The following is a 12,624-nucleotide window of genomic DNA, read 5'->3' on the forward strand; positions in this document are numbered from 1 at the left end:
GATTAGTTTATTATAATAAAGTCGTGATTCGCTGGTTGGTCACTATTTATTTAACTGGACTGATTTTTAGTTGTATCTTCTCTAGTTGGACCTTCGTCCAACAAAGCATCTGAAAGCGAGGATGGGAAAACATGAGTACGCTTCACGCTTAGTACCCAAACATTAATATTTGGAACTTAGCGTAAACATGTGCGCACCGTCACCGATTCTGAAGGGCGGAGCGCTACCAACCGAACAAAATCTAAAAAGCCTTTTCGCACATAAATACAGTGGCTGTCAAACCTGCTGCTCGTTTGCGAACTCCTCTCTGTGTTTCGTTGCAGAGCAGCAGGTCTCGTCGCGAAAAAGGAGAACTCCGATCGAAAGAGGTGAAAATTGTCTCGAAAAAAGTGCAATTTTCGCGTGTGTTTTCATTCTTTTCGGGCAGAAAAGTGAACTAATCAGTATCGTTGTGAGCTTACAACCGGAATACGGGTGGTTCAGGTCTCCCACTGGTCGGGCTAGAGGCCTCTGTTGAATGCCTCGAATACGCTCTGCTGCCTTGAAACTTTGGGGCTCCCTTGTTCAAAGTGAATCGACGACGACGAAAAAGTAGAAGAAACGGAGCCATCAGCAGCAATATTTGCAACACCGTCAGAAGCGGCCGTCATGTTCAACAACTTCGGCAACGCAATGATGACCGATCCGTTCCGGAAGGTGGAACAGTACTCACCCAAATCGTCACCACGGGCCGGCGGGGCTGGAGGACGGTCCCCGGTTGTGGCCCGGCAGGACTCGTCCGGAACTCTCAAAACCACCATCCAGCTCGGGAAGAACCCGTCGATCGTGCACAGTGGACCGTTTTACCTGATGAAGGAACCACCAGGTAAGTGGTTTTTTTTGCGAGTCGTAATGTTGCGATACAGCTTTTTTTTTAGTAAACTTCAATATTACTGAAGCGTTTATGGAAACAATTGATTTTTTTTTATTTCTGTATGTTTTCGATAATAGGTGCATATAAGTTATTGGGTTTTTTGTTACAGGCGAAGGCGAACTGACCGGGGCGACCAACTTGATGGCTCACTATGGCCTCGAGCATTCGTATAGTAAATTTAGTGGTAAGAAGGTAAAGGAGCAGCTCTCATCATTTCTGCCGAATTTGCCCGGTGTCATCGATGGACCAGGACATCTCGTAAGTACCGAAAATGCGCTATATATTGCTAGCGAAGATAGGATGATAATTTCTAGTTGGGGCATAAATTGGGAAGTGTCTTCAAATTGGTTTTAGTTGTGAATTTACAAAGGTATACAATACATTATCAATACCCGTTTCGTCGTACTCGATATCAGCAATGGACAGATAGAAACGTTTTGAGTAAAATAAGTTCTCGAACGTATTCCTATCATTTCTCAGTTTTTTAATTTGAAGATCTGCAAATTTAGCTGCCTAATTATTATAGATAAAACTCGAACCAAAGAGACAATGTTTCTGCGATAATCCAAAAAATATTAAACTAACAGCTTACAAGATTTCGCGTATAGGTTTTCGTAATTATATAAAGGTGCATGCTCTAAGTATTGATGGGTTATTACGTTTACCTCAATAAGCTTGATTTCAAAATCTAGTTGGACGAAATTGAATCCTCTTCGAACAGCTATTAGTATCCATCCATCCCTATCTGTACACGGGTTGGTCTTCTGTATGGTATGCAGTTGTATTCTAAGTGAAATACAAAAATAGTAGGTCGTAGTCTGATTTCCAAGACGACAGCCACGTCGATGTGGTGACGTTTTGACAAAATTTTACAAACGAAAGTTTTGTATCGTTCCAATTACTCTTTTTTTTTATTGATTTTTGACACTAATTCTAAGTGGTATTCGTATCGTACGGAAAAGTATTGTATTGTATACTACTGTGATAGTCTAACAGTGGAATTTGCAATGGATTTCATATGCACAAGGGACTATTATGTCTATTGACAGTATATGTACATTAACCTTGTTTTTAAATTTCAACACTGCTTTTTCCTTGTTTGAATCTTTCCTGTGGTTAACCAACTAGCTTCTTGTAACGACTGTTGCTCGATTGTCCAAACTAGAAAAGCCCGCTGTAGATAAAACTACATGACAGGCGATTTGGTTCAATAGTGTAAACATTTTTAACGCAGGGAACCTAGAATTTTTCATATGGTTTAACATTTAACGCTTACTTACCTTACCGTTCACGTTGTTGTCTCTTGCTGTATGCAGAAGCCGTCTCCACTCCACTCGGTCCATTGCTGCTTGTCGGCAGCCTCGCAGTCTTCGAAGGGTCCGCAGGTGGTCCTCTATCTTGTCGATCCACCGTGCTCGCTGTGCGCCCCGTCTTCTTGTTCCTGCAGGGTCGCCCTCAAGCCTCCTATTTTCGCGGTATGCGCGATGGATGGTTCTTCCAGCAGCTGATGCAACTCATGCTTCATTCGCCTGCGCCACGTTCCGTCTCCCATCTACACGCTACCATAGAAGGTACGCAACACCTTAGGTCCGAACACTCCAAGGACGCGTTGGTCCTCCACGAGCTAAGTCCAGGTCTCGTGGCCGTAGAGGACCACCGGTCTTGTAGATAATCAACTTCGCACGGCGGCGAATTTGGTTCGACCGGAGCGTCTTCCGGAGTCCAAAGTAGGCACGATTTCCCGCCAACATCTCTGAATTTCTCTGCTTGTATCATTGTCGGCGGTTATCACTGAGCCCAAATACACGAATTTGTCGACCATCTCGATTTCGTCACCGTCAATCCGATCTCGGGAAGGGAGGTCCACATTGCCTAGAACTTCTTCCTCTCATGTATTTTGTCTTCGAAACGTTGATGGCAAGTCCAATCCTGCTGGCTTCAGCCTTCAGTCTGATGTACGTTTCCGACATCGCTTCAAAGTTCCGTGCCATTATGTCAATGTCGTCGGCGAAGCCAAGAAGCTGGACGGACTTCCTGAAGATCGTGCCACTCGTGTCTATCCCCGCTCTCCTTATTACACCTTCCAAAGCAAAGTTTACACTTAACGCCCGCCTCCCATATTCCTCCGAAACAAGGAGTGCAAGGTGGAATAAACGCTGGTTTGCAGCAAGCAGGTTTCTCGCATCTCGCACTCTAATGTCAGTTCCAGCCCCAGTTCAGCTTCTCGTCGCCACTCTGTAAGCGGCCTTAGACTCTCTGGTGTCGGTCTTTGGTTTCGTAGTGGAAATTGGCTGAACTCACTGACGAAATCATGATTCTCGGCGATTTCAACCTTTCTACAATAAAGTGACGTTCCGTTCATAACGGATTTCTACAACCCGACCCAGACGAATCTGTTTTTCATCCTGGCAGCGTCACTCTTCTGGATGGCTATAGCACGGCTACACTTCAACAGATCAACAGCACCACGAACGAAAACGACCGGATTTTAGATCTATGTTTCGTTAATGCCAGAGATCAATCGCCGTATATTTCCACCGCCCTCGCCCCGCTAGTAAAGTATGTCCGCCACCATCCGCCTCAACATCTTACACCTTAGGATGTACCGCCTATGAAGTTTTCGAGCCACGCGCCCACCGTGTGTTACAATTATAAGCGGGCCGACTATAGCAGCATTTTGAATATTTTACAAAGCATTAACTGGGATTCAGTGCTAAGCAAGGATGATGTGAACTCCGCCGCTGAAACGTTCTGCCATATAATGAGCTACCTAATCGATCGTCGTGTCCCAAAGTGTAATCAACGAAGTGATCAATCCCCCTGGCAGACAGCCGAGCTACGTCAGCTACAAACTGCGAAAAGAGCAGCATTACGAAAGTTTACCAAACGCCGTACCTTGTCACTGAGATCTTATTCTGTAAGGCTTAATAACGATTTTAAAAAACTGAACAGTTTTTGTTTTTCAAACTATCAACGAAAAATGCAACGTAAGCTTAAGTCGGATCCTAAATCGTTTTGGAGATACGTCAATGAGCAGCGGAAAGAAACCGGCTTGCCTTCTACAATGTTTTTGAATGGTGAAGGTGGGCATGATTCACAAGCCATATGCAAATTGTTCGCCTCTAAATTTGCGAGTGTGTTCCTCAGTGAGACTCTGTCCTTGCAGCAGATTGACGTTGCAGCTAGAGGCGTGGCACAACTCGAACGGTCAGGTTCATCTTTCCTGTCCACAAAAAAGGTGATAAGAGGAACATTGACAATTATCGAGGAATTTCTGCGCTCTGTGCCATTTCCAAGCTCTTTGAGTTAGTCGTGGTGGAGTCAGTGTTTTTTCACTGTAAGGAATATATTTCTAAAGACCAACACGGATTCATGCCGAATCGATCGACGTCGACGAATCTACTATCTCTAACCTCTTTTGTGTCCGAAGGGTTCGATGCGAATCAACAAACTGATGTCATATATACTGACTTATCTGCAGCTCTAAGATATGTCTAAGGAACAACATTTGATGATATGTGGCATGTAGGGCCTATTAAATCAGAGTGTAAGTGATCTTACTATGGAAACATACCAGAAACGCGATTTGATTGGAGACACCTCTAAATCATGCCCAAATCAAGTCATTTTTGACGAAACTTCTTAAAATCTGGGCTGACCCATGTATATTTCAAAACTTTTTAAAAATGTGGAGATGTCTAATGTCCATTCTGATTGGTGACATCATTGATTTGCTGAAACGTGGCGCTACTGTTGGTATCTAAAATACAGGTGGCATTGACAATAAGCGCAGATTTTTCAGTATCCAGTAGTAGAAACCAATTGCTTACAGGACACCACGTCAATCCGGGCAAGTTGAAGACTCCCAGAATAACGATATTGTCATTCGAGGCGGCAACCGAGGCCACGAAAGATACGAAGGAAAGGTGTACATCGACCATGTTGAAATTGCAAATTCTATCAGGTGGAAATACATGATACACAGGAACAGTGTGCTATCAGCAAGTTTCACTAAGGTCCCGGTCATCGTTGATCAATCGGGCTTTTATGCCATGGTGAACAGCACTAAGTACACCACCACCTGTCTTATGGCTGTTGAGGTCACAGCGACAGACATCAAATGCCGAACTAAACACCTGGCGAGACAGAGTACTGTCAGCTGTCCGCTGATGAATTTAGGCCATCGATGTTCGGGTAGTAAACCTGAATGCAATATCAATCGTTGCGAAGTTCTTGACTGGGTCGTTTATGGGGCCGGGTTGAATCGGTCGATTGCATACTTCTTCTGAAGGCGGAGGAAAATCGGTCGACGGGCACCATGCGTTCTCGGTACGGCTATCGGTTGCGGAATTCCTGAGTAGTATGCTCTGCGCCCATATATCAGGACTTAAAAATGCATCGCTGTACTTTAGGTTAACTCCAACATTGAATTATATGAAATTCAGAGCACTGAGTTCAATGCCTTTTTACATGCAAAATAATTTGTATTTCCTCGTTACAGCTTTGCTAATGCTGGGATGAAAGTAGAAAATATACATCCAAAAGCAACGAGGAGGTGCAATCGTAATAATATTGTTGACTGTCAACCAAAACATTGCTCGTAAAGGGTCGTCCTCGCAACAACGTTTCTGAGGTGGTCCAAATTCCAAAACAGAAAATGGGAAAATTTAACAGCTTGTATATTCATTGCACATCCAAAATAAATATGGATTTTCTGCGGCAATTCTTAAAAACGGATTGTTGAACTGCTTGTCGCAGTGCATATGCACAACGTTTAAGAAAAAATCCATGCATTCGATAAACTGGCACTGTGATCGCATGCAGTTGCAATAGTGCGTAATGCCAACAATCAGATTTAAATGGTGCTGCACCTGCGGGTATATTTGATGATTTGGTGGCAGACGTTTGACAAATTTCGTCCTTCCTCCACGCACTAGACGAAGACCGCATCATCCACGAACATTACAAATAGTAGCGAACCTGGTGTACTACCTTGAGTAACCACGGAACTATTAGAAAACGATTCAGACATGATGTTACGAATTTGAACAACAACTTCGCGGTGTATCCTAGCTTATCAAGCTTTGCTAGTAGTATCGCGTGGTTATTTTGTGTCGAAAGCGGCCGTAAAATCTGTCTAGACCGTGTCCACCTGAAGTTTACTGGATATTTTTTCGGTGCAAAAGCGATGTGAAGCTAACTACATTCGTCTCAACCGATCTACCCGGGTATAATCCGTATTGATTAGTGCTTATGTACTGTCGATAGCTGAAAACAGCGATTCAAACATTTTTGACTCGACTCTAAGTGATGTTGCTATTGTCCCCTTTCTTATGTACCGGAAACATGACAGAACACTTCCAAGCATTCGGAAATTTTTGCTGCTTGAGTGATACATTGGAAATGTGCGTCGGTAAAATATCGGAACAGAATGGCTGAAGGCATAGCATTTAATCCTGAAGCGTGCGACGATTTAGTTCTCTGTATTGCAGCCAGAACCGATTGTTCTGAACCGCAGCAACAGGAATATCACGGGCCGCGTTTTTGAGTTCGATAGCAGATGGCGCATCAATTGTGAAGACACTCGAGAAGTAGCTGGCAAATAGGGAGCATTTTGCCGCCGTCGTAGTTGCTACTTCGACATTGTAGACCATCCTAGATGGAAGACCCGTTTACTTTCTCTTCGTATTAACAGATGTCCAGAAGCCCTTCGGATTTCGCCATAAGTGTTTGTTGGATGCGATTCACACATCCTTTGCTCAGCAATTTATTGTAACTGAGGTACTCATTACTGGCTATTGCGATAAAGATCTTGAGAATAGGACATTAGACGATTTGTGTACGAGCGTATAGTTTTGGCACGGGCACGTTTCAGATTCCGGAGCATGGCGTTAGACCAGGGAGGCTTCCTGTGAGGTTGGTATTTTAGTACGGATTTTCCAACACAGTCAAGCAGTAATCGGTTATAGACATCAACCGCAGCGTCTATATCCACTTGATCATGTAGTATACTCCAGTCGATTAGCAATAGGGAGCGACGTAGTGATACTAGATCGTTTTGGAGAAAATTACGACGATCTACAGCTAAAGCTTGTTTATATCAAGGTGAACTACCGAAAAAAATTGTATTTCGAAAGCGGAATTATAGTTATCCTAAGGAATGATCACGCTGGCAGCTTCACTTGCAGAATACAGAGCAATACCATTGCCAGTCAGTCACTGACGAAGACAAGGTCAAGAGAACGAGATTGATGGTTGGAAATCTAGTCCGTAAAAAGCTATTCCATCCAGGAGTAAGTGACAAGATTTGTTGTCAACGATAATAGGTTAGGGCAAGCGTCCAGAAGGGGGGAAGCCCATTTGGCATAAAGTCATTTAGCATAATCGATTAAAACAAAATTGAAGATAGATTGCCATTTGGCATAAGGATCATTTCGCATAATGCCCAATTGGCATAATGGCCATTTGGCATAAAGCCATTTGGCATAATAGACATTAAACCTAATTTCTCAGGTCTATTTGATTAATATGTAGCCGAAATAATAGGATACAAAATTGGTAATTTTCTGGTATGCAGTGTCCCGAATTACCATTGCACGATATGGACTACAGTCGTGATTTACTGGTTGGTCAATTTTTGACTGGACCACTTTTTATTTGGAGCTCCGATAGTTGGATCTGAATGTCAAAATCTCATGTCAAATTCATTTTGCCAATCAAACTGACAATAATTAGAGATTTGACCATATGCATTTTCGGTCCAACTAGCGAATCAAATTCATTAGTTGGACGACTGTCCACAAATTGCCTGAATTTTCCGGAAATACAATAAAACTACAGTCAACATTGAATTTGTCCTAAAAGATCTGCTAGGCAGCCAACTGCGCTTTAGCTTTCCACTTTCTATTGAACATGATAATTTGCTTGAATTTTATTCATTTTAAATGCAACTATGAATTTCTAAGAGTTTACATTATTCTGAATATTGCCAATTCTTCGAATGTTTTTGATTTCGATAATAACTTAAAGCGTCTGAGATTTTGCCTTCTTTTACATATATGTAGTAAATTGCTTTTAACTTTTAATTTTATTGCTTTGTGCTTTTTTCTTCTTGTGAATATGAACTAGTCGAGATTTTTCCCTCTTTTCAATTTAGAAAGCAAACAAAAGTAAACGTCAGAAGAACAAACATTCGGAAAGCAAGATACTATATATCTCGAATTAGATTTCATATTGTATAAGAAGTAGTTAGGTTAAAAAATTGTAGCAATCCAAATATTCGTAAATTAAATGGTTAATACAATGGTTCTTCTTCGCTCGTTCCCTCTAATTGATTTGACATGAGATCTGTAGTTTTAAAATAGCCTATCATTAGCAGATTACAATTACAGATTTTTTGTTGCATGACATTTCACAAATTTTTTAACTTTCATGCAAGATAGTTCTAAATGCAAATATTCTCAATGCACAAATTCCATACTTACTTTAGTTTTTTATGTAATCAATCTGACACAAAAATATTCTTCGTCTCACTGAAGTTTATTCCTTCTTTCAAACATGAGCAGTTCTTGGAATCGTACTTATTTCAGTGAATCAAAACACCATAAACATTTGAACGGGTATTTTCATACTTTATGCCACATGGCTCTTATGCCAAACGACTTTTATGCCAAAATACCATTATGCCAAACGACCGCAATAGCATTCAATATCCTGTACATTTTATGCCAAACGACCATTATGCCAAATGGCTATTATGCCAAATGACCTACTATCGTTTTTTTCTTATGCCAAACGGGCATTATGCCAAACGACTTTATGCCATACGACGTTATGCCATACGACGTTATGCCATACGACGTTATGCCGAATGACTTTATGCCTAACAGGTTAGCCCCGTATACCCACATAAGTCCTGATTTGTTGAAATCACCAAGGACTACCATCACATCGTTTGCATCTGTCTGAGAAGCTCGTTCTATAGAGTCTCGATGGAGCTACGTAATAGTGCAGTCAAGTCATTTTTCTGGAGGCATGTAAACAGCTCGAATAAAATTGTTCTTCGTCTGCGTAGAAATTTTCGTCCAAACAGTTTCAATGCGTGATGAACTGTCCACATTAAATTCACAGTTGCGGAAGAAACAGCTATCAAGCTTTCGCCGCGACCATGAATGTTGTTGCGATCGCTTTGATCCGCACGACAAACCATCTAAAATTTCCCAAAGTGCTGCATTGATGTAATACGATCATCAAGCCAAGTAGAACGAAAATATCGTAATTCCGTCAACAGCAGCCAAGTACACGTCCTCGATGTTCGCCCTTAACCCTCCAACGTAGTACAACCGCAAACGCCAGCGCCACGTGCCAAGCGTCCAGACATTTTGCAAGGTTATGATGTACTCAATGGTGTGCTAGAAACCAGAAGGTTTTCAGGAAGCGGATCGTCACTTAAAGCAAAATATTCGCCTGAGACGGGAGTTCGGAAACCCCCTCCCCCGACCAACGAACGCAGGGTCTGGACGGCTAAGGTGGTCGCTTGCTGGTAGCACGACTGCGTCGGAGCGCTCTGAGATTTGCTAGGGCTTCAGGAATGAACAAAAACAATAACATCTTTTAAATATCGGTATCAACAATTATGAGTTACTTGATATGGCCCCTATTTATTGATTGGATTGTTCTTAAAGAATGTCTCCTAGTTTGGTGTATGCTTGTCAAATTTAACTTTCCTAATTCCTTTCCTTTGAAGGAGTAGGCTTTAGACCAAGTTTAAAGAAAGTTACCGCTTGAACAAGTATGACTTGGTAGGGAAACATATTAAGACTGGTCGTAATCGAATAAAACTTCATATGAGCATTATTCCATTTCCACTTGGATTTTGTTTTATCGATCAACCGATTTACGATCGATTTGTTTCCATACGTTACTTAGCAGAGCAAATAACCAGTGTTGAAAAATGAGTAACCGGTTTTATTGATTCCTGATTTTACATTGCATATATTATGTTCTTACTCCAAGCGATATAGCTACAATGTATAGAAATACTATTTACCAAGACTTTCCTTCCATCTTTTGTACATTTCATCGAACTCACGGGCCCTCATGTTGGCTTCTTCGGTGGGGTCGGTATCACTAGTAAAACTCCGAAATTTTGGATTAAATGATAATGGTTCCGTTATTGCGCTCCCGCTGTAAGTTGCGTAGGAGTTGCTCGGCGATCGAGCTTGGAGTTTCTCGTTGCCACAGTTTTTCGATTCATCACCGCATCCACAACAACAACAGCTAGTTTCACAGGAGAAGGCTAGTCCCGCAAATGCAGCTAATATAACTAGCAGAAAGCGTTGCGCTCCGTTCATAATGCCTTAAAAGAGCCAATTCCGTACTGAACAGAAGTAGTAGTCGACATTCTCTTTTATATGTACGATGTTATGAGCATCTGGCTCATAGTAATAAAAAGTACCTGGATATATTCAACTTGATAGCTTTATGAAATAACAAACGGTGTGCCCTACTCAATGCGCACAAATGATACAAACAAATATGATGCCGATAGATCAACTCATGTTAAAAATTTATTTTCCGATAATTTTATTGCAGGATAACAGCTCCCTCAGAAGCATAATCGAGAAACCACCAATCGTTGGCAAGGAACTACTTCCCCTCACAAGCGTACAACTGGCGGGATTCCGCCTGCATCCCGGACCGGTAAGTGGAAACCTTCCGTCAAAGCAAACCCATGAACGCTGCATTCCTAACATTTATCTTCGCCCTTTGCTTCACACAGCTCCCGGAACAGTATAAGCACCTGAAAACGGCACCCACTAGAAAGCATAAGAATAAGCATAAGAAACACAAATACAAGGAAGGTATCGCGCCCCAGTCCGAGCAGTCGGCGCTCGAAGCGGCCGGCTTGGATACCCACGAAAAGAAGCACAAGAAGCAGAAGCGCCACGAAGACGACAAGGAACGGAAAAAGCGGAAAAAAGAAAAGAAACGCAAAAAACAGCGGCATAGTCCGGAACATCCGGGGAGTGGAACCACCGCAATGCCACCTCAAACGCAAGTCTTCTAAAACCAAGAAAATCAAAACAATGGGAATCGTATATACATATACAAACACAGAGCTGCAACAAAAAAAAAACAAGCGACATCGTTAGTAGTTGTGGAAACGAGTTATTTCACTTCGAATGGGAGCCTAGGTATATGCTTTCGAAAACGAAATAAACCCATTGAGCGATCTTAAAATGAATAAAAAAGTACATATAATTAACAGTATAAATAATAATGAAAGATGTAAGTAAAAACAAGAAAGTGTATTTTTTAAGGATGCACCTCGTTTTTCCTGTTTTGTTGATATATACATAATAACTTTTTTGAACGCAAAAGTGTTTCCTTACCACAATTATCAATATAAACAAAGAAACAAATTATCAATCGAAAATCGATTGGGAAAAATGCCAATTTTTGAGGGTAGGAGTGTGTCAAAAATGATCATTACAAATTACTGATATGATTTATGGTAGCAACAACAGAAAACTTGTTCCACGGTAGTGTTGCGAATTTTTTACGAAAAAAAACCCTTAGCCATGTAAGCTAAGAGTGAAATTAAAGTTTAGATCTTATATTTTCTCGACATTGTGCGCGGGCCTGAAACATTTCGTGATGGTCTTTCTTTGTACAGAAATGAATCCGTTCTTTGATTTACGAGTTTGATCCTGTCATCGGAGCTGACTCGGAGCACGTTTAGTGCAACGGGAGCAGTTTCGGAACAGGGCGACGTGCAAAAAAGCATGAATTATTTTTAGTAACGTGTATTTATAATTATTAATTTGAGTTATTTTATTTAATTTTATTTTCTTCTAGCAATATATTTGAAGCAAATGACAGAACTATTGTTTTTTGTTTGTATATAAAGAGAAAATGTCCATCGGCGCGTGCTTTTGCCGTATCTACAACGTGTAGTCGAAGTTCATTCGAAGCAAAGAACACACCTGCATTATCGACAAAAGATCGCCAATAGCATTTTTGAATATCGCCATAAAAAGTAATTTCGATGTGCTGAATTATTTTTCACAAACCTCATCATGACCAAACGACTCAGATGCTTCGAATAATGATCCATTGCTTTTCATTCAGACTTCCAGGTTGCCATTCTTCAGTGTTGTGCGCACGCGCATCTTCCCCTATCTGCTCCGAAGACAACCTGTTCTAAATAAATTTAGTAGAATCCTCTTAGCACTCGCACTACATGCCCAACCCACTGTTGTTTATCGTGTTTTATCAGACTTCCAATGTCAGAATGTTTGTATAATTGATGCAGCTTGTCGTTCGTACGCCTGCGTCACTCTCCACTCACGATTATGCCGCCGGATATGGAGCATACTATTCGCAGCGGCTACACGTCTTTTTACCGCGAGGCTGAAATCGTTATCACATTCCAAGATACACCAACTCGTCGACAACTTTATACCGTATTCCATCCATTTCCACCTCGACGACAACACCGCTCGGACTGACCCATTCTGCGCCAGCTACCATGTACATTGTCTTGCGAGAGTTTAGTGCCAGTCTGCTTCTCGCTGTTTCCCTTTCAAAAGGCTCAAATGCATCTTCTATTGCTCTACGATCGACTTCAATGATACCGCTGTTGTACGTGAAGCCAAGAAAGACGTACGATTTTGAGATTATAGTTTTGTTCCTTTGCACACCAGATG

At 41.6% G+C, this 12,624-nt stretch overlaps 1 protein-coding gene across 1 annotated transcript; it reads left to right on the forward strand.

Moving 5' to 3' along the window:
* Positions 1-279: 279 nt before the first annotated feature.
* Positions 280-11,786, forward strand: LOC131690429 (mediator of RNA polymerase II transcription subunit 19). The gene is made up of 4 exons (XM_058976177.1): positions 280-865; positions 1,023-1,171; positions 10,508-10,615; positions 10,695-11,786. Exons 1-4 carry the CDS (start codon positions 649-651, stop codon positions 10,980-10,982), a joined length of 762 nt encoding a protein of 253 aa, XP_058832160.1. The 5' UTR covers positions 280-648; the 3' UTR covers positions 10,983-11,786.
* Positions 11,787-12,624: the final 838 nt, after the last annotated feature.

Source organism: Topomyia yanbarensis, chromosome 3, assembly GCF_030247195.1.
Source record: "Topomyia yanbarensis strain Yona2022 chromosome 3, ASM3024719v1, whole genome shotgun sequence".
Lineage (NCBI taxonomy): Eukaryota > Metazoa > Arthropoda > Insecta > Diptera > Culicidae > Topomyia > Topomyia yanbarensis.